Source organism: Fonsecaea pedrosoi (genome assembly GCF_000835455.1).
Source record: "Fonsecaea pedrosoi CBS 271.37 unplaced genomic scaffold supercont1.1, whole genome shotgun sequence".
Taxonomy (NCBI): domain Eukaryota; kingdom Fungi; phylum Ascomycota; class Eurotiomycetes; order Chaetothyriales; family Herpotrichiellaceae; genus Fonsecaea; species Fonsecaea pedrosoi.
Genome location: NW_013550615.1, coordinates 3136145 through 3161921, shown reverse-complemented (window position 1 = coordinate 3161921; position 25777 = coordinate 3136145). Strand labels below are relative to the sequence as shown.

Genomic DNA, 25777 nt, shown 5'->3' with positions numbered 1-25777 from the left:
ACTGGGCCTGAGGAATAGACACTACCTATCCCAATTCGCGAGGACTAGTCGGTAGCCTGTAGTTCTCCCTCGTGTGACGCGAGACAGGCAGGCAATGAGGAATATGGAGCGGGACGAAACAAGCAAGATGCAGTTCTTGTCGTCGCAAGCTCGCTACTCGTGTTCCGGATGGAGGTAACTGTGTGGATTCCTGTGGACTTTGACTCGGGAGCGGCCTTGTAGGCTTGTCCCTGTAAACGACCTGGCTCTTGCAACTTTAATCCATAACCATGTCAGCTGTTGGAAGTAAAAAAATTTTCTTACCTCCCAAAAATTTCCTTTTTACAGGTCAGTGGAGACGGGGGGCAAGAGGGCATGGCGGGGCTGAAGAACGAGGATCAAGGCTCGGTTCTGGGAGGCTTCGAAGCTAGTGGCGGAAGGTCTGGAAAGTGATCGGAGAGTTTGATGCGATTGAAGAGACTGAAACTGTAGCTAGACCATCCACTAGCCCACTGAGGATTTCAAGATCCGTGAGGAGGAGGAAGGGAAAGAAAAAGTCCTTGCAACCCTCGAATACGAGTAGAAGGATGGAGCACCTGAGGCGATGGTGGCACTGCGAAGGGTACTCAGTAGAAAATTGGGAGTGGATGAACAATGCAGGTGGCACTATTTCCCCACCGTGGTTGGCACAGGCCATTGGATGCTTAAATCTCCCACTGTGCCTGGGGAGTTCCCCTCCTAGAGCTCCAACCACCTGTGCACGAGTAAGTTCAATGAGCGCTGTAGGGGAGATGTATGCACATCATTCGACTGTTTTTTCCCTCATCATGATCCTCAAAATCAACAACGGCCAACCTTGCTCCACCTCGCCCCTATAGGAGGATTGGTAGGACAAGACCCAACCTCTCTGCCCAGGTATGTTCTTGTAGTCTATGGTCTGATGTAGGTTGTGACGTCCTGATCTTCTCCAAGCAGGACTTAATTACCCCGACTCGACATGGAAAAGTCATACTGAGTTAGACTTCTTTCAAAGCTCCGCACCCCGGTTGATGCAAGAGACCTTCCAGTCAAACAACCTGCCTCTTCTTGGGATGAGTTCCACAAGCTGCTCCTCTCTTCGGCGAACATCTGCAGCGACATCCATCGGCGCCTTGACGCAGATCACGAATAATGTCCGGTTTATGAAACTGTGACAGATCAAGCTCGCCCTCGTGCTCGCGTTGCACTAGCTACTGGAGGTAGATGACGTCGCGAGGTTCTTGTACTAGAGGGTTGGAGTATTTCCACAAGGCTGTGTCGAGAAGAACCACAAACACGTCGAGGGCCGGGTAGTGGGAAACGTGGAATGATGAAGCCAGTAGAACGGTCCTGGTCTAGAGACTACGGCCACCAGCCGCCATATAAATCGACTTACCAGTCAGTGTATCCTTCGCGGTCCCCTTGATCGCTTTGACCGACCGCTGAAATTCTGCATAGGATTCAGCGTCCCAGCGCTTGGGGGCAGTTTGCTGGGAAGCACTCTCGTCTCGCAGTCGATATGACGGGATCTACTGATACTTCTGGCAGAACACAATTCCACGTACTGGAAGGGATTCCACATCCGTACCGATAAATTTGCTGTGCCAGTACTTTTTCCCATGCGGAGCGAAGTCTCACTTGTGAAAAGTCCAAAAGTCCGCGTAAAACCGGTCAAGTGCGGCTGAATTCTCTGAGCAAAATTCATGAAGCAAGGCAAGTCAATTGTCGTCGTAGTCATGGTTACAGGGATGCCATGCGTCCACAGAACGGGTCGTCCAGGGCTCATCGCTCTTCTTTGGCAATGCGGGAAGACACAAACGAAATCAGCACCCATGTCTACCACCAGCGAGGAATTGAGTCTCATGTCGCGAGGGAGCCACGTGCAGATGTGTCCTTTGATCCGGTCGGGTGGTCTGCCAGTCGCTTCTCGACCACATCCATTCCTCGTTTTGACAGAGTAACATCGAAGTACTGTAAAAAGGCCGGCTGGCAATCTTGAATTAACAGTCACAGACGTTGAGTTTTGTTTAGCTTCATCGAGAGGCTACAACGGCCGCCTCCGAGTTTGACGATAGGTATCGATCAAGGCTGAAGTCAGCATCTCCCGCGAACCTTGATTTCTCAATAGTAACCACTAGGGAGTTGGTCCTGCGTAATTCCCGATAAGCACTGATAAGGTCCAGCGTTGGGAAATGAGAAGAGGGTTCAAAAGGTCTCTCTGTACCCGAGTTACGAATCCTCATAGATAAGAGGTTTTTCGTAGAGATAAAAAAAAGGAACGTTGAGACGACGCCATTGAGAGGCCAATGATCTACATAGAATGACATGTGCGTTTTTGTCTGGCATATGCAAAACTACTTGCGACTTGCAGAAAGAAGTTTTTAATGACGCAACATGCTTCAAACCGAATTTGGTATGGGTGGAGTGAGGGAGGCACTGGAGGGGTTGGTGGTGCGTCAGTGGGGTATATTAGTTTCCTTCTTCCTTGGGGGAGCGAATTCAGCAAGTGAGAATACCTATCTTGCGAGACTTTGCCTCACGTAGCCATGCCGGCCATGAGACATGAGCACATGACAAGGAGTATACGGTGTATACCAACGATGTTCCGGTCAAGCACGGTGTACGGTATGGATGTTTGGAGAGATTGTCACAGTTTGGAGCAGTCAGTCAGTGACAGACGAAGTCAGGGGTTTTTAAAACTGCATATTGCAAAAAAAGAAGGGCCAGGCCATATCCCTTGTCCTTGTCCTTGCTCGTGAGGGGTTTCTTCTCATCGCTCATCCAAACAATGCCTTGTTCCCGAGGGAATGATGATTAGGAAAAGGCAAAAGCAATACCACCCACGACTCGTCAGAATGCTCCTTACTCGACGACTCCTCTTCTTTAGCTTACGGCATGTCGCATGGACCTGGGGCAAGATAGTGAACGGAGTAAGGCCGAGCAAGTGCCATGCTTCGTACCTCACTTGCACAGTGTTGGACTTGCAGCTCTGGCATTTTCTTCCGGGCCATGTAGTTGAAAGTAGGTGCTTGGTAGCGCGACGTTAATCCTGGTGGCCCTAGCAGCCTTAGCAGCCTAGTAGCCCGGTGGTGCCCCCTCTCTCCTGAAGGCCCCGTCTAGCCCATCAGCTTCGGGGCCCTAATGCCGCAAACAACAGTGAAGGGCTCCTATCTGGAAAACTGCCACATTGCTCGCGTGCCCTCCCTCCCTCTCTTCTTGCCATGTCCCGTCTAACCGAAAGTCAATCCTGCCCCATCGGCGATTTCTACCTCGCTGGGAGCATCAACCAAGGAACTCGCAAATTACTTAGAATACAGTGCTGTAGTGTACATTAGATGCATTGCATTCCCAAAGCAAAAGGTACGGCCGTGACAGCACGAAGGAGGAGGCTAGACCTGAAGCCTCTTTAACACCATGAGATACGCAACCTGTCGCCCGCTCCTGCCGAACAGAACCCGTGGTGCATGACCTTTCCGGTCTTATCCTGAACGCCCTTCATAATTGCAGACATATAAACAGAACCAGTGCAAAGCCAATGATAAAGGCGGCTGTTAGGCCGCTGATCAGACCCCAAATCAAATTACGGCGTAGGTGTGACTCGTGCACTGTCATCAGCGAGTCCGAGTCGGATGATTCGACCGAAGCTGTCTCTTCATCAAACAGTAGTGGCGTCGTCTCGCCTGGAGGCCTTTTGCCTCCAGTGAGAGACTTTAGCGGCCACCAGGACCTCAAGGCTCCCCACGCCTTGGACAGCACAGGAAAAGTAGGCTCATTTGGATCAACGTAGATTACGTATGAATCCTGCGGATTGACATCGGAGTCGCCATCATCAAACTCGTTCCAATATCTGGCTCGAGGTGGACTTGGCCGAGGCACCACAATCCGTGCTCGCTTCCGTGCTCTTTTGCTCGAGGGAGATTTCGATTCCACGGGACAAGTTCCTTCCTCGATGGGTCGGGCCTCATTGGATGTGATGGATGATTGTCCACGGGTGGTTGTGGAGAAGACACTGTCTGCATGGCCTTCACTCGAGGAGGGGCCCGAAGACAATCCACTAATATCGGTAGCACTGACCCTAAGTCGATTTGTCGTCTTGAGTCGGAAGAAGTGGGTTGCCTCACCAACACTGGGGAGGGGTAGCTTGGTGATGTCTTGCTCCACGAGTGATTGCCATGGTGATGGGGGAAGGTCGTTTAGTGCTGTACGAATGGCCATGTCTTCAAGAGTAAAACCATGGACTCGATATGCCAAATGCGAGTCATCCAACGCGCGAACGAGGGCAGGGGTCCGTGCAAACTCCCACCGGATATGCAGGGTGGCATATGGGAAGGTCCTGCTGGTTTGGGGCAACGGTTGTAATTCACCGAGGAGATCCATGTCCACCGAACCAAAAGAGATCGAAGTATCGAGAGTCGCCCAGTTCGCGACATCGGCAGTGTTGGTCATTCCAGAGTAACGCGTGCGGTGTGTTTGAACTTCAGCCAAGGGTTTGACATCTCTGTGCTCAACAAGATATTGCCGAACCGTGGTGGCTTCTTTGGAACCATTTGTAAGAGGCGCGTCCCGGTCTAGGGCAACACCGAGGTCTTCGCGGTCGATGAGAAGGGTTCTTTCACCAGACGAGGTAGGGGAGAGTCCGGCAAGCGTAACTGCGGCGTCCTTGTCACGGGTCCAGTACGCGCTAAGGGCTATCTTCGAGGGTCTGACCGAACTCTGATCCTGAACAAACCTCTGCGCATTATCAAAGAAGACCATGTGAGTTATATCGCTATTGGCGGTATTGAAAGATGTACTCCTCCGTGATATTAGTGATCCTTCGGAGCCCTTCCGTGAGGGAGTCTTTGAGACAGAGTCATCCTTCTTCATGTATCGCTGGACGAGAGCCCGCGCTTCATCGAGGTTGTCTGGGTGAACCCAGTAGAAAGCACTACCAGCCGCCTCGCCATAGGGGACGGTCATGAGTGCAGCATCAAAGGCCGGCGGACCCTGGTTCAGAGCACTATTGATTTTAACAATAGGTGACCGTAGGCTCGACGGCGTGGTTCTATGTTGTTGTTGACCGGAAAGTTCTTCTTGGTGATGCCGTGGATATGTCGGAGTGGCCAGTTTCTCGGTCAGGATAGATGTCAGTTCAGCCAGTTCTTGAAGATAATCTGAATAGTCTGTCTGTAGTTGGTTGGAGGAGAAGACCTCAACATCCATGCGAGTCTGCAATGTGGTGGAACCTGTCCATTTCGCATACTTTTTAAGGATTTTGCGGAAAGCGATCTTCTGTGCAGAAGCGTAGCGGGCGACCTTTTGGATGAGATCGCCGAGCTCTTCGCATTCCTGCGTGAGTCTTCGATACTTGCGGCTCCGGATACCGGCGACAGCATTGACGTCTGAAGCCTTTTCATCGCCGATTGTCCGGAGGGCGGCGACCTGCTTTTTGAGCGAACTCAGTCTTCGGTCAATTTCGCCCCGTTTCATCCGCAGGAACAGAGCGACATTATCGTACTGGTCCTGCAAATAATCAAGCAGGACCTTCTCTGTTTCCTCCCACCGACTTCTGCCTTGCACAGGAATTTCAACAGGGCCGGTCAGATCGGCGGACGTTCGTTGTTTGATGAGCTGCTTCATGCCATTGTAGTTAAAGTTGTAAGGAGCCCATTCGGGAACCGACCTCTGGTAGAAACTGTCACCAAACTTCATGATGATTGCTGGCACCCGCGGTCGACCGGGAAAATCGGTTCAGCGTCGACGACTTGCGAGGTTGTGCGTCTGTGGCTGTTACAATCGCCCCGAGGTGGCAGTTGGAGCACATATATTTTCCCCTTTTCAAATGACCAGTGCTGATGGTTTCATAGGTATGATGGAGGTGGGACGGAGACAAGGCAGACAGGATTTTTGGGTGGGGAATACCAATGGGAAGAGAGACTGAAAGAGAAATAACTGGTTTAGCACGATCAGAAACAACAAAAGGCGGATTGATTATTTACTGAACTCTGATGGATGGACGGGATGGGATGGGATGGATACCTTTGGGAAGAGGAGAAAGTATTAGAGAGCGAGTGGCCAGACCTTGCCAGAAGCTAGCCTCCAACATTTGATATCCTGGCAAGCCTGGGCAGCTGGAGCTGACTACGAGGCCCTACTCTGTACCTTGTTCCTGGTGCCACTCTCCCTCCTAGTAGTTACTCATATCTCCGCCGTGCAGACGCCTGTGGATCCTTATCCTTCGAGCTCCGCCTCTAAGTGTCTGTTCGCAAAAAGGAAAACCACTGGTGCCGTCGCCAGATTCTCGGAACTCGCAACACCAGCAGTTAGATAAAGTTTCGTCAATTGTTCGACTACCATCAGGCCTTATTACTGTCTATCATTGAAAAACCATAATAGGATCTCCTCTCTTAAAAGGAACATGTTTCCCAGCTCCATCATCCGCAATCATCTGAGTCTGGGCGGCAACAGCAAGCACCCTTATTGATTGGACACTTGGCGGCCGGTTTCACTTGGAACGTCGAGAAACTTCTGTACGAGCAGCCACGGCCCACGGTGCACCATGGGATAAAATCTTTGCATGGAACGTCATCACGTACAGCAGCAACTGTAACCGCACGCCTCTCGGACGTCGATACTCAATTGTCAATTGCCCCTCACCATAAACGGCCGCTTGCATACTGTGCCACCAGTGTCTTCGATTAGCTTTTGACAGGATACTCCCCTCTCGTTCTTGTCCTAGCACAACTCCATCAGCAAGCACCTACCTGGTAAGCGTGGAAGCGGGCAAATTGGTATTGGAGAGGGAAAAATTCTTCCCCGAGAGACATCTTTGGGGGACCCAGCCACGCTAATAATGAATGCTTGAACACCATGTGAAAGTCTCGAAGCCTGCATAAATCAGTGGTGCCTGCCCCTCTCCTCTTATCCCCTGTATTGCTTGATCCATTTTCTAGGGTTGCGTCAATAGCTGAAGGAATCATTTTCATGACATGCGCCCTGCCAATAGCCGGGAGCCGCGCTCGTCTGGGGAGTGGCCTGTGCGTGTCCTCGAGGTCAAGGTGGCTGGGAAGGGTAATAATTGAAACTTTCTTACGGAGTAGTCCGTAATAACGACGCCGTAACAGGTAGGCAAGTAGTATTAAGTAGGTATAAACCAATGCCGCCACCAGCCGGTAAGGATGAGCTGCGGACAGTGCAGAAGAGGGTTTCGGGGCAATGCCAGAAGAGCTGGGGGTGCTTACTCGTACCTCTCTCATACCCACCACAGCCTTTGTAAGCTCCCCCAAATACCTTCCTGAACCACAACTCGTCCAACCACAGTAGGTCCCGCCCGAGCGCCGACTTTACGAGGTGCCAAAAAAATCGACTTATCAATACGAGTGCTTAGTTAAAACCTTTGCCCTGCGAGCATCTTCAGCGCCTCCACTGCCCGTACTGGCACTCCGCTTTCCAAATTTTCTCAAGCCCTCTCGCCCGTCACCCATTCCCATTCGTTCCGTACCACCGTACCTACCCACACCTCCAATCTTCACCTTCTCGGGAAACCTTAACTCCTAAGGAACGAGTACCGAGTACGCTAGCGACTTTGCCTGTTGCGGATCTCGCCGTCTACACTAAAAAAAAATAATTGTAGTTTCACAATTTGAGAGCCAGACCACGGTACGCAGACGCACACGGTACTCCAAAGTGTGCTGAGTGCTTAACATCCTTTCGTGACCTCTGCGCACATGCTGTGGTGGCTGAAATTGCCGATGCGATAGATACTACCATGGCCGACTCGGGTGGGCTTCTCTTCACCACGCTATCGACCTCGACGCAGGCCTTCCTACAACCGTCGTCCTCTCTCCACTCGGAGATCTTGGCCTATGCGAAATCGATCCTCGACCCATTAGCTGTCAATGTCTCAGCTGCGCAAAAGTTGAGGAGAGATGGCAATAGGAAGAAGAGAAAGCGGAGTGACGTTGAGCGAGAAGAGGAAGTTTTGCAGTTGCGGCAAATCTATACAGAGGGTCTCGCAGTAAAGCAGGTATGGGAGCAGACGAGAAGGATACTGGATGCTTCTTGTAAAGAGACGGAGAGAGACATTGTTGCCCACAGAAGTCGAGTACAAGCAGAGTCGCAGGAGCACATCGCCGGTAATGGCGATGGGTCGAATGGAGTTGTCGCATTTGATGCCCTCGAGAGTGAGGATGAGACATCAACAGACGGAGATGTGCAGGATGACGTGCCAGAGGACGAGTACCTCGACGATGAAGAGGATGATGCAGAAGAGTTGGATGATCTCGAAGACATAGAGGATGCTGAAACAGAAGATTCTACTTCCGAGGCCGACGGACAAAATCCTGAGACATATATGCAGGATCCAAACGGCCTCAACGATGGCTTCTTCTCCATCGATGACTTCAACAAGCAGACCCAATTCCTCGAGCAGCAGGACGCACTGGGCGAGGACGATAACCCTAGTGACGAGGATGAGATTGATTGGGATGCAGATCCCTTGACCATGCCTTTCCACAAGCCGAAAGACACTTCTGCCAGCGGAGACAGAGGAGAGACTGCCCTTTCGGGGTCTGAGGAAGACTCAGACGAAGAAGACGGCCCGACCTTTGGAAACGCTGACCTCAATGCCGAAGACACTGATGACGAGATGTTAGGCCAGGATGAGGAAGCTCTCGATGACAAAATTGCCGGTCTGCAAAATACCAATGATATTCGCTACGGCGACTTTTTCGCACCTCCGCCCAAGAAACCATCAAAAACCACGCGGATGCGAGCACTACCGAAGACCCAGCCAACTAAACAGCCCCAAGAGCGCGCTGAAGACTTCGAGGAGGCCATGCAGCGAGCAATCTCAGATGTTCGACGTGACCTGCTTGAGTCGGAGGAGGAAGACTCGGACTTGGAGTCTGGAAGTGACCTGGAGGGTGCCGGGAGATCAGGCCAGAATATGTCTACGCATGAAAAGCAGCGAGCCGCCATCGCAGCTGAAATCCGCCGCCTTGAAGCAGCCAACGTGGCGAAAAGAGACTGGACACTCTCTGGGGAGGCACGCGCTGCGGACCGCCCTCTCAATTCTTTAATTGAAGAAGACATGGAGTTCGAGCGAGTTGGTAAACCTGTCCCAGTGGTCACCGCCGAAGTCTCGGAAGATATCGAACAGCTCATCAAACGACGTATTTTGGCCCGGGAGTTCGATGAGGTTGTTCGCCGGCACCCCGATAGTTTGGGAGCCGCGAATGAAACTCGGAGAGGCCGAGTAGAGGTCGATGACACGAAGCCTCAGTCTGGCCTCGCGGAAATTTACGAGCAGGACCATCTCCGTGCTACCGATCCAGGCTACGTGGACAAGAGATCCGCGGCGACAAAGAAACAGCACGAAGAAATCTCACGGCTGTGGAAAGAGGTGTCAAGTCAATTGGATTTGCTGAGCAATCTACATTTCAAGCCTAAACGAGTGGAGGTAGAGATCAAAGCAGTCGAAGACAGACCTACCATCAGCATGGAGGATGCGAGGCCAGTTGGAATGGGTGTCAACGCCGAGGAGAGCATGCTTGCGCCTCAGGAAGTGTATCGACCTGGTGACGAGGCCAAGAACAAGGGCCACCTAATTGTACGCAAGAGCGGTGCAAGTGTGAGCAAAGATGAAATGACACGAGAAGAAAAGTTGCGCAGACGAAGGAGGGAGAAAGAGCGGATGAAGAAGGCACACGGAAGTGCATCAACTCCAGGGACCAGCACGAATGGTCAAGGTAGAGAGGCCGATGCTAGGAAGTCGAAAGCCAAAGCCAAAGACCAAGAGAAGGCAGACATCTTGACTGAGCTCCGTAAAGGAAACGTCAAGGTTGTGGGCAAAAAGGGAGAACTGCAGGACCTGGGCAGGAAGAAAGGGGCCAAGGGCGGTGTCGCTGCTGGTGGCACCCTAGCAGGAGGGGCGCTGAAGTTGTAGTTTCCACAGCTCTTAAGTGAGTGAGATAGCTCGTGGTGCTCATTGAAGTCGTTGATCTACAAGTTCGAGGTATTACAAGTATCCCCACCACCAAAAAAGAATCCGGGCTATGTTCGGTAAATTAATGCCCACTTCACTCCTCACAAGTACAACTCGATCATGTTCGCTTAGCAATTATACAGCGCACGAAAACCTGTTTGTCGTCAACTTGCTTTATCCTTGGCCAGTCCTTGTAGATTCTTCTTTCAAAAAATGGGTATAGAAGATCAGAGGGAGGAGCGAGAAGTCCTCGAGTCGATTTTTCCGGACGAGATCACAGGTTCGCACTCTCTCAATTGAGACGAAGGATATGTGGACAGAGCACCTAACACCCGCCTTTACGCTAGACCTCTCTGATACGTCGTACCGGATATCCATAACGCTGGACCTACCCAGCGAGGGACACGGCGAAGACCCCGACCCTCCAGTTCTCTTGCTCAACGTCACCTATCCCGAAGCCTACCCAGATGTCGGTCCTCATTTGGACATTACGTCGCCTCCCAATGCGCCAAAGCATCCGCAACTCGACGTCGCCGTGGACAAGGCACAACTGCTCGACGCTCTACAGCCCACGATAGAGGACTCGCTAGGCATGGCCATGGTGTTTACGCTGGTCACCACTCTCAAAGAGGCCGCAGAGGTGTTGATCTCCGACCGGATACGGCAGGCCGAGGAAGTCAAAGAGATTGAGATCCGGGAGAAGGAAGAGGTGGAGAACCGCAAATTCCACGGCACCTTGGTCAACAGGGACAGGTTTCTGGAGTGGCGGGACAAGTTTCGCAAGGAGTTGGAGGAGAAGGAGCGCCGCGCGAGGGAGGAAGAAGAGGCCGAGGACAAGAAGAAGAAGGGAGGGAAGGTCGAGGAGAAGAGACTGACGGGGAAGCAGCTCTGGGAGAGGGGTCTGGTCGGGAAGGGTGACGATGAGGACGTTGACGGAGAGGATGCCGTTTCCGCAGTGGAAAAGCTCAAAGTGGACGACTGAGCGACGCCATGCACGCATTGGACGGGGAGGAGGGTTGGTGTATCGTCGCCTTTGGCTACGCCGAGGGGGACAGCTGGGAGACCATGAACGACGTAATGACGATCCTGAGACTCCAAAAGCTGGCACATGCTAGCTTGCAGTCCTGTCTGCGCCAAAGGACTGAAAGTATCTTCTACGAAAAGGATTCAGCTCGTCGGCTGTACGACCAGCGCTTGCTGTCGATTTTCCCTCTCGACCAGCAAACCCGTCAATGTGTACCTCTAAATCGAGGATCCCGGGCATTCTCTCATACACCAGTAATTTTCGACTCCACTTGTTGAATCTCTGGATACACTCGTGTTTCAGTTCGAGATGGGGATGCGTCGGTATGGTGGCTTCTTCATCACCGAATTCGTTTTCGTTCGCAGTCGGCATCCAGAATGCGATACGGCCCCCATCGACCAGTGTTCTCGCAGCGAAGTCCAGGATATCGCCAAGCATACGCGCGAAGGAGTAGGGCTTCTTTGGCGCGACATACCCAGGCAGCGTATGCGCCGGGACGCCGTTGACCAAAAGTTCTGTCAGCGGTTTGGAACTCTCTGCCAGACTGGATCCATCGCCGTTAATTTCGGCTGCCTCCATGCGACTCTGCCTCAATTTCACTCCAAGCACCTTCAACCCTTCACGTACGCCGTAGGGAGGATCACAAACAATCCCATCCAGCCACCGACCGTCGCTCGACCTGGACGATGTCGCAGTAGCACAGCGGAACGGTGTATTCGTCAAGTCGGAAGTCAGACAGTCCTCGAACAAATGCGTTAACCCATACTTTTGAAAATTTGCTCCAACCCCTTGTATCAGACCGGAGCCTTTCCCGCGAAAACTGCGGCCGTCGATGTCTGATCCCAGAACAACAGCTCCCAGCTCTGCAGCAGCGACCATGAAACCACCAGTTCCCACAAAAGGATCCAGAAAAAGCTTTCCGGGGCTCGCCAGGGCCATAGTCGCCGTTAGCAGCGCCAACTCTGCGTCCATTGATGTTGTTGAGATGTACGGCCGCTTTTTGAGGTCATGCTTCTCCCTCAGCCAACGACGCGAATCGCCAATCTTGCGGGCGAGAAACACTCTTCTCAGACTTGTACCTGCTACTTTGTCGATTGCAGCATCACATGTTGACGTTTGCTCTTGAACGGGACTCGGGGAGATCCAAGGAAGCCACTCTTCCAAGATGGTAAACTCGGCTTCCGGATTCTTCATCTTGATCTTGCCCCTGAAATCAAGGTATTTAAATGAGTCGATAATCTGTCTCTGTTGGTCCACATCTCTCGTGCTACAGTAAGAGTCGACTGAAAACTTGAATGATACATGGCGAAAGCGACCCCACAGGTGGTGACTTTTTCGTTTCACATCCACGTGAAGTTCTTCATAATCCCGCCCCTGTCCCCATATTTCATAGATGCACTTTGACAAGACGGAGCGGCTTTCAAAGTTTTTTATCCTAGCCTCGAGGCTCTCGAAAGAAACGTCCTCCACCACCGGTAGGGAACCACCGGTGCCATGTTGTGGGCCGGAGGCAGGAAACCTCACCACACAGAAGGGGGAAGTTTCGGCATAGGACACAATCTCGCAGGGTAATTGCTCGAGCGTCGAGAGTGCCTCGATCTCCGGCCGCCGAAAACTTTCATGCGCCTGGACGAACCGAATGAGGTATTCCATGTTATGGTGGAGCAATGGTAGAAGTCGCCATGGAAAGGTGGCCGGATGGATGAGTCTGCCTTGAGTCGCCCACTAGAAATGTACCACGGCTGATATGAATGGGAGGCTCAGTCGAGGCAGAGTAATGTTCAGGTAGGCAGAAATGATTCCAGTGTGTTCATTGGGTTGGAAAACAACGAGGCAGACTTTTGGTCAGAATTCAATTGTGGATTTCGAGTCACGAACCACACACCAAGTCGGGTGCCTTGCTGCAACGGAAAGGGCTGTTGTCATTTGAATTTGTGGTGTCATTTTAACCGACAGCCCGCGAATGCATCTGTCATTTGACTGTTTTGGGCGTTGGTTGGAGTCGATTAGAGTCTCGTCAGACAAATCAGAGATTCAACCTCGGGACAGCGACTGACTTGACCCTTCGATATCTCGCCTTGGCATATATCAGCCTCATGTAGTCATTCCTTCAAGGATATACACTCCGCAGCGTCTCCTCCCTGGGTATTTTCATCATTGCATTCTGGCTACGCTTGTGCCTTTATAAGACCTTATAGACTATACACACATTTTGTTAGATTTCCCCCGTCTTTACTTCCCACCAGCATCGCATCAACTTGACGTTCACATTCGGCATTGACCGTTCATTCCTATCCTGAAAGACACATCTCTCTCTCTCTCTCTCTCTCTATATACATCTATCTGCGAAAAATGTCCGACCACCCCCTCCTGATCCACGAATCCAGAACGCACTCTGCATCTCGGCCCGACCAGGAGGACTTTTCGGCGTCGTGTCCGTTCTGCGCCATCGCAGCCACGTACTCCCCGACATCTCCTTTGGGGAACCCAGAGGCGATGGCCAAGGCCCTCGACCCGGAGCAGCTCGACCCGCCGTCGTTTGTGCTCTACTCGAGCGAGCACGTCGTGGCGTTTTTGGACATCATGCCCCTGACGAGGGGGCATGTGCTGGTCGCACCGAGAAAGCATCGTGTCAAGGTCGGGGATTTGAGTCCCGACGAGGGCGCCGAGGTATGTCTATCTTGTTTGACTCGACACGACACGACACGTTACGTTTCGAGTGTCGTCTCCCAGCCTGTCACTCACGTCCATCATCCTTTTGGACTTGATTCACATGTTGGCGGTTGGGGTGCTTCATGGCACGGTTCCCGTCCATTGAGCGAGACAGGCTCACATTCCAAACCCTCATGGGCACTCACGACCATTCACGGGCGAAGCTCACTCCTGTAATACAGATCGGGAGAGTCCTCCCCCTTCTCGCGCGCTCCGTCATCAAGGCAGTCCTCCCAGACATCCCGCACGAGGAAGCCGACTACAACGTGGTTCAAAATAATGGTAAGCCCACCCTTCCACCCACCCACGAATTCCCACCGTTTCTGTACATCACATTACCTTCCTCTACTCTACCGTATCCCTACCCCTCAACCACAATCTATCATCCCAAACCATATCGTTTACCCGTGTCTCCCTTTGCTCTCGACTATAGGCCCCGGCGCCGCCCAAGTCGTCCCGCACGTCCACTTCCACATCGTGCCCCGACCCCCCTTGAACTACACGTACCCGCAACCATCAACAACATCATCATCCTCATCGAGAAAAAAATACCCGCCGAACCGCGCCCCCTCGGGCCGTCAAGCCTCGGCCATCCTGTTCGGGAGAGGCATGCGCGAGGACCTCGACTACGACGACGCCGCGGTGTTGGTCGAGGATATGAGGGCGGCGATTCGGGAGGAATGGGAAAGGACCTTTGGCGCAAGGGAGGGGGAACAGGCGACGACGAACTCGGCGGCGACAGTTAGTGGGATGAGGAGTCTGAACCTCGCTGGTAGCACTGAAGGAGGCGAACGCGGGGGCGGAAGTGGTAGGCGTCTGCCCTGGAAGGTCTAAAGAAGGAGAATAGAATCAATCCAGGATTTTGTGTCTGCTCTGTCCTCGCTCGTCCTTGTCCTTCCTTGGTTACAAAGGTCCTGTTTTAATCTTCAGCCCTGCAATTCCGGTTCAAATTACCACTACCGCAAATCGAAATGTCGTCTGACAACAATCCATAACGCATTTCAAGCCGACTTATAACATCTCCAGATATACGAGCTCGGGCTGACCGCGGCAATCATTAGTGGGCAAAAGCGCCAATTCAGAGTCAATGTATGATGCAATGTATGAAAGGAGGTAACAAAGGAAAATCTCAAGTACAGTCGAAATTCGCAAAGGGGCTCAATGATCAACCAGGCAGGTTATCAATGCAAATACAGTTGCAATTGTGATAGCCATGTTGGCCCGACCCATCTAGGACCTGGGACCATAAGACCATGAGATACAGGCATGTTCAAAGAACACGCCACCACTCTGCTCCTGCTCGATAATCCAAAGAGCACAACGCATTTTTCACCTCGCTTCGTATCCAGCCCCGTTCTCAGAGTGAAGACCTCCCAGTCTTGGCTGATGAATGGGACTTCACGTCAAACAACTCAATGCACGCGAGAGACAAATTGCAACTTTGTAGAGTCCCGGTTTCGATAAGCAATAAACGCCAGGTTCGCCCGTTTCGCCAGTCAATCAAGCCCGCGTCCGGAATGTAAGCCTATCCACAAGTCGAACGCCCCTGTAGTGTGTAGCAACAAAAGCTGAAAAGATGCACCGACGGAGATTACGTCCCCAAGTCCTCAGTTGAGAGAATAGATCTCGTTGCTCAGTGCCAGGTACACGTCGGTAAGAGTTCGCTGTGATTGGAGGTTTCTGTGTAGTCGGACGTGTTTGGCTTTATCGATATGGTGGTAATGATGCTGAATGTGAATCTATGTGCCAATATCGTTTTCAATCGTCGTGGTGATAGAGACATGAAAGCATGACCCATTGAAGAGGGCTGCCCGAAAAATTCGTCGTGTACGACTTCCCCATAAGGTCAAGCCGAAAGGTGCTTGCCCGTCTTCAAGCAAGCAGGTCCGTCGATGGTAAAAGTGGCAGACTATTGTGCAACCTTGGCACTAGGGATGGTGAAGCCAGCGGTTCGGCGGCTTATCCCATAGTCCTTAGCCCATTTCCTGGCCAAGATTGATGCTTGCGTCATGTTAGCCTTGAGACGACAACCACTTCTGAGAAGCGAACCTACCCTTGAGGAACTTCTTCGACGCGTACTTCTTGAACAGGGCCTCATGCGAAACAGGAGCTTCTAGATAACTGATCATGAGGTCGAAAACGGGAAGGATCTCATCTTCGTTATAGCCCGCGAACTTGGTCAACGTCGCATCCTGTCAATGGGTTAGCAAGAGGTGCAGGAATGGTGACATTGGAAACACGTACCCAACCACCACGCTCAAGTATCATGCGAGCAAGGTACATGGCAGCGGCAGCAACATGGCTCTGCTTGTATTCCAGAAATCGATGGTCCACGAGACTGATTTCCATCAGGTACTTTGCGAGTGTGCGAGTCTGAATGTCATAGTTGTCGGCCTTTGAAATCCTTCTCAGGAAGTTCATCGGGTTGGGATAGCTAAGATCATATTTGAGAGTTGACAAGGTGTACCTCTCAGCACTGAGAACCTCTTCAATTGTGAAGCCATCGTCGGCGACGTGGACAAAGTTGCCAACGTGAGGAGAAAGGACCTCTTCATATTTGGAGGCGATGAACATGGCGGTAATGCCCACAAGCTGGAGTTTGTCGAGAGGAACAACTTTTTGAGAGAGAAAGCGATCGACAATGTTGACAGCCAGGAACAACGTTTCGGGCAGAAGCCTAAAGCGAGTGTGCACTTCAATCAACCAGTCGACGAGGATGCCTCTCATCTTCCACTCAAGGTCGTCTTGGTGATCCATGTAGTTCGGGTTGGGCTGTGTGGTATGTTCCAGGGCGAAGTAGTATTCGAAGATCTCGCGGACGTATTCGGCGCACATCGACGGGTCATCCAAGTCTTCCGCATCCAGTTCAGCAACAATATCGGTGATATCCTCGGTCTGAGCTTGGGCTTCTTCGACGGCTTCCTCCGTGCATGACTTCTTGCGAGGGGGTTCATCGACGTCTGGAGTAACATCTTTCGACGAAGGCGCAGTGGATGTGGAAGCTTGCGTCCGTCTTTTGCCAGTATTACCGAGGACACCTGAACCACTTCCTGGTTTCTTTATTTCCCCTGAAGAGACCTTGGGTTTGAGATTGTTGTCCTTGACTCCGAGGGCGGCTCTCGAGGAGTTCGTACGAGAGAGCTTTTGGACGCCACCGGCAGCTGGTTGAGCGACTTTGGACTGCAGCCCAACTTTGCTTGCTGTGGCCTTCTTTCCGTCCAAAACAACTTCCACACCTTTTGCGGCATTGGTCACGTCTCCTAGCGCGCGGCGTCTCGTGGCTCCATTCAGTGTTCCCCCCGCAGATTTCTTGGTTTGCAGAGGCTTCTTCGCGACTGAGGTAGTGTCATCGGTGCTGGACAGACCGGCGGCCTTTGCCCGTGTTAGACGGGTAGTCTGCGCCACTGAGTTCTCATCGTTTTCGTTAGTGACTACTCGTTGCCGAGTACGGGACTGCTTCGAGGTCAGCGGGGGGTGAACAAGACGCGTAGAGGACTACATATTATTGAGTAGGAAGACTCACGACAGGCATCTTGTTTGCGTGACGCCGTGATGACGAGGGTAGAGACAACAAGTGAGATCACGAGTGGTGAAGAAGAACGTGAGGTGTTCGAAGCACCACTAAGAAATGTGAGATCTAGACTGGATTAGCAACGGTGTGTGAGAGGAATCCAATACGATTGGGAATGACGCACGAGCTTTTCCCGACGTGTCTGGACGGCTTGCAATCTCGACGAAAGGGTGATCGAAGGTGTTCTCGAGAATTCGTAGAGGCACGTCGTTCTCGATGAGATTTTGAGGTCAGAGTGATCTGCTGGTGTTTCCAAGGCTATTGGGGCGCGTTGTTGTCCGAGCGGGCGAGTTCAAAGTGGTACGCGAACGACGTGAGAGTCAGTCGACACTGAAGGAAGACGGGTGTCAGAGACAATTAAAGGACAAACGGAATACGGCTCGGAAGACAGAGGAGTTCTCGAAGGACAACATCAGAGGTAGAAAGGGTGGTGGAGGAGGCGTTTCGTGGAGGTAGTGGTGGTACAAGCACAAAGACAGGTACAAGTAGTAGTAACAAGTTGATGGAGGTTCAGAGGTCGCAGAGGTGCTTGGGAGCAGCCCTGGTGGAGCTCCTGTTGTTTTTGCTTGGCACCAACTTGGACGGGGCCGAGTTTTGCAGGGCGATGGGTGCTTATGGCGCGTGCCGTGGGCGTCGCGGTCGTTTGGCTTGGGTGCGGGGTGGGAGATGCGTACCTCTTTTGTTCCTTTCTAACCCTTTGGTCCTTGTAACCCTTAACCGAGCAAAATGTAGTGGAACTGTGATGCAGACCTGAGAATGTCGCGATCTACCAGGTATCAAAAAAAAGTCAACAAATGAAAGCTCAATGAGACGGTTCGGAAAGGACAAGGTATGGGGGGTGGAAGAAGAAAAAGTCATCTGTTGATGGGGGAACTGAGAGCTTTGGCTGGGGCCATTTGGGGCACGTACTAATTAATTATCCGTTAAAATCGTAGGGAAGTCGCGCCTGGCGTTGTTTGTTCCGAAGCTGCAACAAGCGCTTTCAGCTGGTTTGGTTTTGCTGCCACGGCAACCAGTTGGCGGCGGCCTCTCCCGACCTCTACCGACCTCTACCGACCTCTACAACTCTGTAGTTACCACCAATCACAAACATCAATTCGTGTCATCACTCGTGCTTCGAGTAACTACGTGCAGTATGTACATGTGTTTGTACTCTGCGCCTAACATGCTTGACCACCAAATTCTGTGTTCAATAATACTCAATACGACGTTCTCGCAATACCAGCCCTTTTCATCCCAATGCGACTTCTTCAGAGTCGCCGTCGGCTCCCCTCCAAATTTCTACCGCCCATGCGGAAAGTTGCGTTGAAACACAGCTTTGACACTCCCGTCCAAAATAACTCCGCCTGCTACTTCTTTGTCGTGGATCAATCTCCCATTCGTCTCACCAGACTCCCATTGAGCCAGCAGATCGTTGCTCTCCTTTGGCTTGATATCCGGCCCAGCTGTTCCTACCGTGATATGTGGGATTGCATTGGCACTCCGCCATGAAGGTCCTTCAGCACCAGGATAAATGCGGACAACAAAGGCCATGATCCGGTCGTCCCAGACCACTCTCTCTAGCTTGACTCGTGCTTGTCCAAGACCTGGTGCCAACTCATTCTTGTTCTTGAGATCTTTGCCTACCATGGCTTTGCGATATTCTTCTGTATACATTTCCCACAGTTTGGGATCTTTGGTTGCAGATGCCCGATGGATCAATGTCACATGAAATTCATTCTGGAGGCGCCGCGACTGTTTCAACATACGGTACATCCGCGCTTCATCGGCTGAAGCCTGGTCGAATATTGAGCCAAGAATGGATTCAATATCCCTCGCAGACACTGATATGCTGAAATATTCAAGCTTGCCCGTCAATTGGTCTAATGTCAGCGGCTTTTCCTCGAGCTGATGTGCGCCGGTCGTCTTCTGCTTGTGAGCTTTCTCTCCACTCGCGGGCTTTCCGAAGGAGAGGTCATGTTTGATCGTGACTTCACTACCCATCGCATAGTCAATCGCGGATTGCATGTCCTCATCACTCGGCATGTCTTCCGGCAGAAGTCCGGGGTAGGCATTGTAAAGGTGGGTGATGACTGTCTCCAAGTTTTCGAGAGACGACGCACAGACGTCCAGATCGATGACTTCGTCGAAGTCGGCATCTGGCGGCGTGCTCCTGTCGCAGCCCTGAAAGCGCTCCAAGAACCCTTCCATAATGCCAATGATCTCCTGCGGACTCTTGCTTCCTGCCCGAATAGTTTGATGATTGTCTCCACGGTCAAGCACGCGCTGGCGGGTCACTCTGCGAATCTCGTCGAGCATCCGATCCTTCGGCTCATGAACGTAGTGCAAAGCCACAAATCTTGCCTGCGGAACCACTTTGCTGACGTCTTCCATGATTTGCTGTCTCTCCCGGCGTTGATGATTGTTACGGTCAGCGACCACCACTTTATGGGCTGCCATGGCATTGACCACAGCAGCGGCGAATCGGGCGGGTCGACCTCTTTGTCCCTGGATATTGTCGTTCTGGACAAGTCCAAAGTCAAAAAGCTTCACCAGTGCAGTAGCCACAGTAGTCTTGCCGCATCCGATCGAGGCGATGGGAACAAGGACGATGTCACTGAGAGACTGATGCCCGCCGCCGTCTCCATTTTCACGTTCTTTTGCGATGATGTCGGACCCCTTCTGGCCAATCTCCGCAAGAAAACCATCACGCATCTTGATGATTCCGTGGTTCTTGTTGTACTCTTTGGCCAATGACGGATCTCTGGCTAGTTGCCGACGTGCGTATTTCAAGTACTCCTCGGTGATCTTCTGGTGCTTCTTGTACTTGGGTGGTTTTCCGGAAATCATGGCTTTCGTACATTCACGCCATTGCCGGTACATCAAATAGGGTTCCTCGAATTTGTACTTGAAGAACCAGTCTGGTGCCATTGACCGATCCTGACTTCTCTTCTTGCATCTGACCACGAATCCTTCAGTGTCTCGTCCTTCCCAGGAGCCAGTCTCGGCGCATTTGCTGAGAAATTCTTTCACCTCTTCGAGAGATTGCATCATCACATACTGTGCCTTTCTGAAACCCCATGTATCGGCGAACTCGTGAACCTCCGGCCCGGACAAAGTGACAAATTCAGGAAGGTTGATGTTGATGCCATGGAGGTATAGCCCAGCCGCTTCCGGAGGATATTCCAGAACGTGTTCTTCGAACGAATCGTCACATAGCTCGCCGACTGCCGTAGCATTCAAATCTCTCAGCGCTTTCGCCAACTGCCGCGTGTTCTTGCCCACGCTTTCGACATGCCTCTGAATCCACTTCTCTCCCACAGTAGCATGACTCTGGTCGACATCAGAGCGTGCACCCGTAGAGTGCTTGCTGCAAACTAGTAAAGTACCGTCCTCAAGCCCGGACATGAAAATGATGCAACCGTTCTCCTTGACACTCAGTTCGTACGGCCCAGTGGTATCCCTTTCAATATTGGGCCACTTTGTCTCGGGGACTTCATCAACGTTGAAGAATTTGTCATATCCTCGGACTGCAATTTCTGGAGTGCCGTCTGATCTCCTCGTAGTAAAGAGTCCACGAGCATAAGTAGGAAGGTCATCACGCTTGTAGTCCCAGTCGTTGAAACGCCAGGAGTCAACGGTAATACCGTGGGAGCCTTCGACTTCGAACGTCGCCTTCTTGCAAGAGAATCCGGATTTGCCTTTCGATCGCCCTCCTTTTGATTTGGCAGCTTCGAGGGTCTGAATTAGCTGGCCAATTCGGTGAGGATCCTGCGCCATCTTGGCTAACTGTGCGCCACGATGGTCACAATGTACGTGATTAGACAAGTGAGGCAGTAAAGGCACAGGAACCGAACCAAAAGGCCGACGATACTCGCTAGCCGTAGGGAACGAGGCTGCAGAATTGATGGGGCGTATGTAAAGTGGGAGAATCGAGGTGTACGGAATTGCCAGAAAATTTATGTCATGATAATCACCTTTCGTTTTACGCCAGGAAGGCACAACCCTCGATGCCTCGATTTATGATTGCAGAAATTCACTTCGGCCCCTTGGATGGTTGAGTCATTCACTACTAGTAAAACCCAGAAGGATGTGGACTTCATTTCTCAAAGGATGAATTTCGAGAATCCATAGTGGGTCAACAGAAGTGCTCAGCCTGATGAGTAGTGGTGGCACTTTTGAACTAGCCTTGCGGCCACAAGTGGCTGATGTTCGCTAGGATTTTTCCACCACTCAAGTGTTTATCTTTGTGACTCAATAACTACTACTTCGCTTTTTCAAAGCTGAGGCTGACTCCCCAATTGTGACACTCCAGGATTCCCACCTCGTCTCCTATCACTAGAGTCTATCGGGGTCAGCTATGCTCCAATGCCAATCTTAAGTTGTCGTCAACAGGACTTCCTCCCCTTCTTCCATCTATCATGTCGACGGACCCCAACCTAAATCCGTTTTTGCTCGCAGCAAACACCCCGGATCCTGACCACCGACTCCTACCTTTACTTCGCTCCAGACCAGAGTTAGCGTCTGCGCAAGACGCACATGGTTATTCGCTTCTACATGCCGCGGCTTCTTATAATCATGCGGATCTCTTACGGACGCTGGTCAATGAGTTCAACGTGGATGTGAACTTGAAAGATGAGGACGGGGAAACATGCTTGTTTGTGGCCGAGACGGTAGACATCGCAAAGTGCCTGGTGGAGGAGTTACACGTTGACCTCACAGTACAAAATGACGAAGGTATGACTGCGCTCGAGAAGTTCGAGTCCGAACAGGAGTTCCCAGAAGTCGCAGAATACCTCCATACCCTCCCCTCACTAGATCCTACCGCGACATCTGCACATTCTGGGTCGATCTCCAATGGAGCTGCCCGCCCTGCATCCCTCCCACCCAATGTATCTATCAATATCGGCACCGAAGACGACATGTCACGGGCCACGCTTGAACAAGAACCCGACCCCGAATTTAGGCGAAGGATAGAAGAGCTGGCAGCCAAGGAGAATTTTCACACCGCAGAAGGTCAGAGAGAACTGCGCGAGCTGATCACGGACGCAGTGAGAGATGTGGGAAATGAGAGCCGGGAAGTTAGGAGACGTTTCGAGTAATTGCAAGCGCATCGGATATCTGCAACGGCGGACCACGTAAAGCGCCGCCTCAACCACATCCTCGGCTGTGCATATATCACAGACGGGAACGAGCATAGCCGGGCCTAACCGGCGACATGGTTGTGTGTTGTTACCAAGGAGCTTGCAACACGAAAACCCATGTCCTGCACAGAATTCAGTCGTTCATCCACGCGGTGACTCGACTGGAGCCAAATCTAGCCGCAAAGCGCAAGCCGCTACTTCCCATCGGAAAGTAGCTGACTAAATACCACACCAACGCCACAAGCTGCACAATCGAGGAAATGAGAGTGAGGATCGTGGAGTGGAGCTGACATGGTGTGTCAGTATTGTCTTGCAGCATCGCGACAAGGTCTAGGATTGTACTTACACCCACGGCGAAATAGATGGTCATGATGATTGAACCAAAGTAAGCGGCTGTAAATGGTAGACGAGGGCCTGAGAGTAAATGTGTTGTGTATTGTACCGGTCCCATCAAAAAGGCCCATGAGGCAAGAAACATCAACGAGCCAACCGACCACCTATCATGACGCGTCAGCCACACGTACGACTCCATTTAGACACATGCACAAATCCAGGTTCTGAAAGCCAAATAGACACCTCACAGGGGTCTTCCCGAGCGTGGGCATCAAGCTCAAGATAGAAAATAGCTGACATCATCATGGGGTGTACGCGCTGTCACATGGCCCCCCCCAGACGAGTGCGTGGTGGTGTGCAGCAAATGTAGTAAGGGCCCGGAATGACTTTGGGAGACTTACAGAATTGCGAATTTTCGTGGCTTTAGAGACAAAACGGGGAGCAACGCAAAGCAGATAACGAAACATGCCAGCGCTGCGAGATTGCAGCCACCGAAGATCAACAAACGGTCCCATCGACTTACTGTCAAGTCATAAAAATGTCAGTCATTCCTGTGAGTGCGGATTTGGGTTGTTCTGTATTCTTGGACAGGAGTCATGCGCGAAGCCAACATACATGCGAACCACCCCTCCTCTTCCTCTCTCCTCGTCGGCGCCGGTAGTGGTGCACCTGGAGCCTCGTGTGTGGGTAATTGGACGTAGCCTTTGCCTCCGAACGGATTGAGCGACGAGATTTTGGACAACAAGGGCTTTGACGACGACGTATTGACCGGGACGTCCGGATCTCTTCTGGACCACCCCAAGGAATTCATTGATTCTCGAAAAGAGGAGGACGCCATTCTGACCGGTCAACCCTTCTCAGTTCGAATTGCTTTGTCGGACAATGATTCCGTCCGGAACGGACGTGACACCGCTCGAGTGTCGATCTGCCCACTTCCAGGTCTTTTGGTCCTTCCAACAGAGACGCCTGGCTCCTCTAGAAGCTTCGAGCTTCTGTCGTGCCAGGCTGAGGAGCACAGACACCAATTGAGGGAATGACGAAGGTTGGAATGTGTTTTGGCTCTAGCGCAGTGCAGGATTCTCGCTTGTGACCAGACCCAACTCAAGGCGACTTCACGGAATGACACGACCGAAGGAGATGTAAGAGTAATGCCGTGCAAGGGCAATTCGCGCCAGGGCGCATCGATTGAACTCTTGTGTAGGGAACGCAGATGGAATAGGCACGATAGGCAAGGCAGTAGAGCAGGATTCTGCCGGCTGCCTGCAGAATGTCTTGCTTTGCAAGGTGACAGCCTCCGGAGTTCACCGAAGTGGCAGAAGGCGGAAGGGTGGTTCGAGATCGATGGAGAGGAGGGCGAAGAAGGTGGGAACTGCAATGATAGCAGTGCGCGGTGCACAGTGCACAAGGGCACCAGTGTGGTCAAGGGTAAAGTCTCGACGGAGCCAAGGTGTGAAGCCAAACGAAGAGAGGTCCGGTTGTATCGAGCAGAAAGTTGGGGAGAGGGTGAGCGACCAAGACAAGTCCGACCACAGATCCAGCGCTTGGGGAGCTGCTCCCCCAGTTGCCACCCTCGCCAGCGTCACCACCGTTGCGCTAAAAATGCACCAAAAGGCGATTTGGGCCAGGCATCCAATCACCGCTCCACCTCGTCCTCCCTGACAACCCCCCTCCATTGCCCACCTTTCTGCTCGAGGTATTGCTCGCATATCCTTGCACTAGTGTTGACCTGAATTACTCGTTCAGAGAGGATGCTATGCCGTGAACAGAATCGCGAAGTTGCTGCTCGTATCCCGGACGGTGGTCATCAGCCCAAGGCCAGAATGTCCGCCGCTAAACCAACAGCCCTACCCCGTGCATTCGCTTCATCAGCTTCTCATGGCCCTTGCCGTTCAGGCAAAGCGTAAGTCTTAGTAGCAAGAACTACCGGTACTGAACCAGGCCGGATAAGCCAGAAGCCAAAAGCCCGAGCCCAGAGCGCGAGCAGCCAGCGGTTCGTCCCATCCGCATGGGTTTGCAGTATGGGGCGCCGTGTCCCTAACTTTACTATACCCATCCTCTAGCAAGTCAACTAACCCGCAAGAGAGCATTTCCCTCTGTGACGCATCGGGCACATCCGTCGCACCGCGATAGCTGCAGAGAAGGGACGCTGCATGAGCCTACGCCGATCTACCCTGCATGCTTGAATGCAAAGCATGACAAGGTTGTGATATTGGCCAGCATTGAGCAAAAGGACGAACTCTAAGCAGTTTCCGGAGATCTGATCGTTTGGTGTCGTGTCGCACAGCATTCCAGGCGGGGGTACGAACCTCCTCCCAACCCGGGCAACGTTGCAACAGAACGTGCTACTCTTTTTTTTCCGGCCGAGGATGGATGGAGCCGTGGGTGAGCGTGGGTGAGCACGGATGCGATTTTGGGAAAACAGTCATCTGCAGGCATCATGACTTTTCTGGAAATCCCACAGTACACACGTCGCCAGCCTTGACGGACCCTCTAGTGAGCGTTAGATTGTGGCTTGGCTGTTCGGAGTGGTGTTGCTAAGAAGGGCACTTGACCTTGCTCACCATGATCGACTGATGTAATGAATGCCTTGATATACCGAGTACAAGTCATGCAGCTGAGCTGGACAATGAAAGGGTGTATGTACATAGCCATGCGGGCAGAGGAGCGAACTCTGTCCCAGTCTCATGAGCCCTTCCAACACGGCCACCCGAGACAGGACCAAGTTGGCAAACATAACAGATATAGTCAAAAGGAGGGTGGTCCCCGTCTTGCTCCCTCGTCCCATGCCGCCTTGTCGCCCTTGAGGAAGTCCGCACAGCCAGTAGACCGGAGGGGTTCACACCCTTTCGGGGTCCACCCGTGTTGCTCATCCCGCTCATATCAGACCAGGGTCCAAGCCCTGGGGTATGTATTTCGATTGGTCTTCCGGTTGTATCCGGCACCCTGCGCGCCGCCTCATGTGGCTGCGCATGGGTTAAAAGGAGGAAAACTGGTGGAGTGCATACGCAACGGGAGTGGCAGCTGGAGGGTGCAATGGGCAGGCTGTACTGGGT

The 25777-nt window shown here is 52.2% G+C and overlaps 9 protein-coding genes across 9 annotated transcripts; 4 read left to right on the top strand and 5 right to left on the bottom strand.

Annotated features, from left to right (window-relative positions):
• Positions 1 to 3492: 3492 nt before the first annotated feature.
• Positions 3493 to 5688, bottom strand: Z517_01142 (uncharacterized protein; the record flags this gene model as incomplete). The annotated part of the gene is made up of 1 exon (XM_013434104.1): positions 3493 to 5688. One exon carries the CDS (start codon positions 5686 to 5688, stop codon positions 3493 to 3495), a length of 2196 nt encoding a protein of 731 aa, XP_013289558.1.
• A 2056-nt stretch (positions 5689 to 7744) lies between these two features.
• Positions 7745 to 9922, top strand: Z517_01141 (uncharacterized protein; the record flags this gene model as incomplete). Its single annotated transcript, XM_013434103.1, has 1 exon — positions 7745 to 9922. One exon carries the CDS (start codon positions 7745 to 7747, stop codon positions 9920 to 9922), a length of 2178 nt encoding a protein of 725 aa, XP_013289557.1.
• Positions 9923 to 10174: 252 nt separating this feature from the next.
• On the top strand, positions 10175 to 10943 carry Z517_01140 (uncharacterized protein; the record flags this gene model as incomplete). Its single annotated transcript, XM_013434102.1, has 2 exons — positions 10175 to 10241; positions 10309 to 10943. 2 exons carry the CDS (start codon positions 10175 to 10177, stop codon positions 10941 to 10943), a joined length of 702 nt encoding a protein of 233 aa, XP_013289556.1.
• Positions 10944 to 11072: 129 nt separating this feature from the next.
• Z517_01139 (uncharacterized protein) lies at positions 11073 to 12638 on the bottom strand (the record flags this gene model as incomplete). The annotated part of the gene is made up of 1 exon (XM_013434101.1): positions 11073 to 12638. One exon carries the CDS (start codon positions 12636 to 12638, stop codon positions 11073 to 11075), a length of 1566 nt encoding a protein of 521 aa, XP_013289555.1.
• A 699-nt stretch (positions 12639 to 13337) lies between these two features.
• Z517_01138 (uncharacterized protein) lies at positions 13338 to 14531 on the top strand (the record flags this gene model as incomplete). Its single annotated transcript, XM_013434100.1, has 3 exons — positions 13338 to 13655; positions 13880 to 13979; positions 14131 to 14531. The coding sequence occupies 3 exons, from the start codon at positions 13338 to 13340 to the stop codon at positions 14529 to 14531; spliced, it is 819 nt and encodes a 272-aa protein (XP_013289554.1).
• Positions 14532 to 15709: 1178 nt separating this feature from the next.
• Positions 15710 to 17229, bottom strand: Z517_01137 (uncharacterized protein; the record flags this gene model as incomplete). Its single annotated transcript, XM_013434099.1, has 3 exons — positions 15710 to 15889; positions 15942 to 17150; positions 17221 to 17229. The coding sequence occupies 3 exons, from the start codon at positions 17227 to 17229 to the stop codon at positions 15710 to 15712; spliced, it is 1398 nt and encodes a 465-aa protein (XP_013289553.1).
• Positions 17230 to 18549: 1320 nt separating this feature from the next.
• Positions 18550 to 21027, bottom strand: Z517_01136 (uncharacterized protein; the record flags this gene model as incomplete). The annotated part of the gene is made up of 1 exon (XM_013434098.1): positions 18550 to 21027. The coding sequence occupies one exon, from the start codon at positions 21025 to 21027 to the stop codon at positions 18550 to 18552; it is 2478 nt and encodes an 825-aa protein (XP_013289552.1).
• Positions 21028 to 21668: 641 nt separating this feature from the next.
• On the top strand, positions 21669 to 22349 carry Z517_01135 (uncharacterized protein; the record flags this gene model as incomplete). Its single annotated transcript, XM_013434097.1, has 1 exon — positions 21669 to 22349. One exon carries the CDS (start codon positions 21669 to 21671, stop codon positions 22347 to 22349), a length of 681 nt encoding a protein of 226 aa, XP_013289551.1.
• A 175-nt stretch (positions 22350 to 22524) lies between these two features.
• On the bottom strand, positions 22525 to 23562 carry Z517_01134 (uncharacterized protein; the record flags this gene model as incomplete). Its single annotated transcript, XM_013434096.1, has 4 exons — positions 22525 to 22677; positions 22738 to 22888; positions 23126 to 23246; positions 23340 to 23562. 4 exons carry the CDS (start codon positions 23560 to 23562, stop codon positions 22525 to 22527), a joined length of 648 nt encoding a protein of 215 aa, XP_013289550.1.
• Positions 23563 to 25777: the final 2215 nt, after the last annotated feature.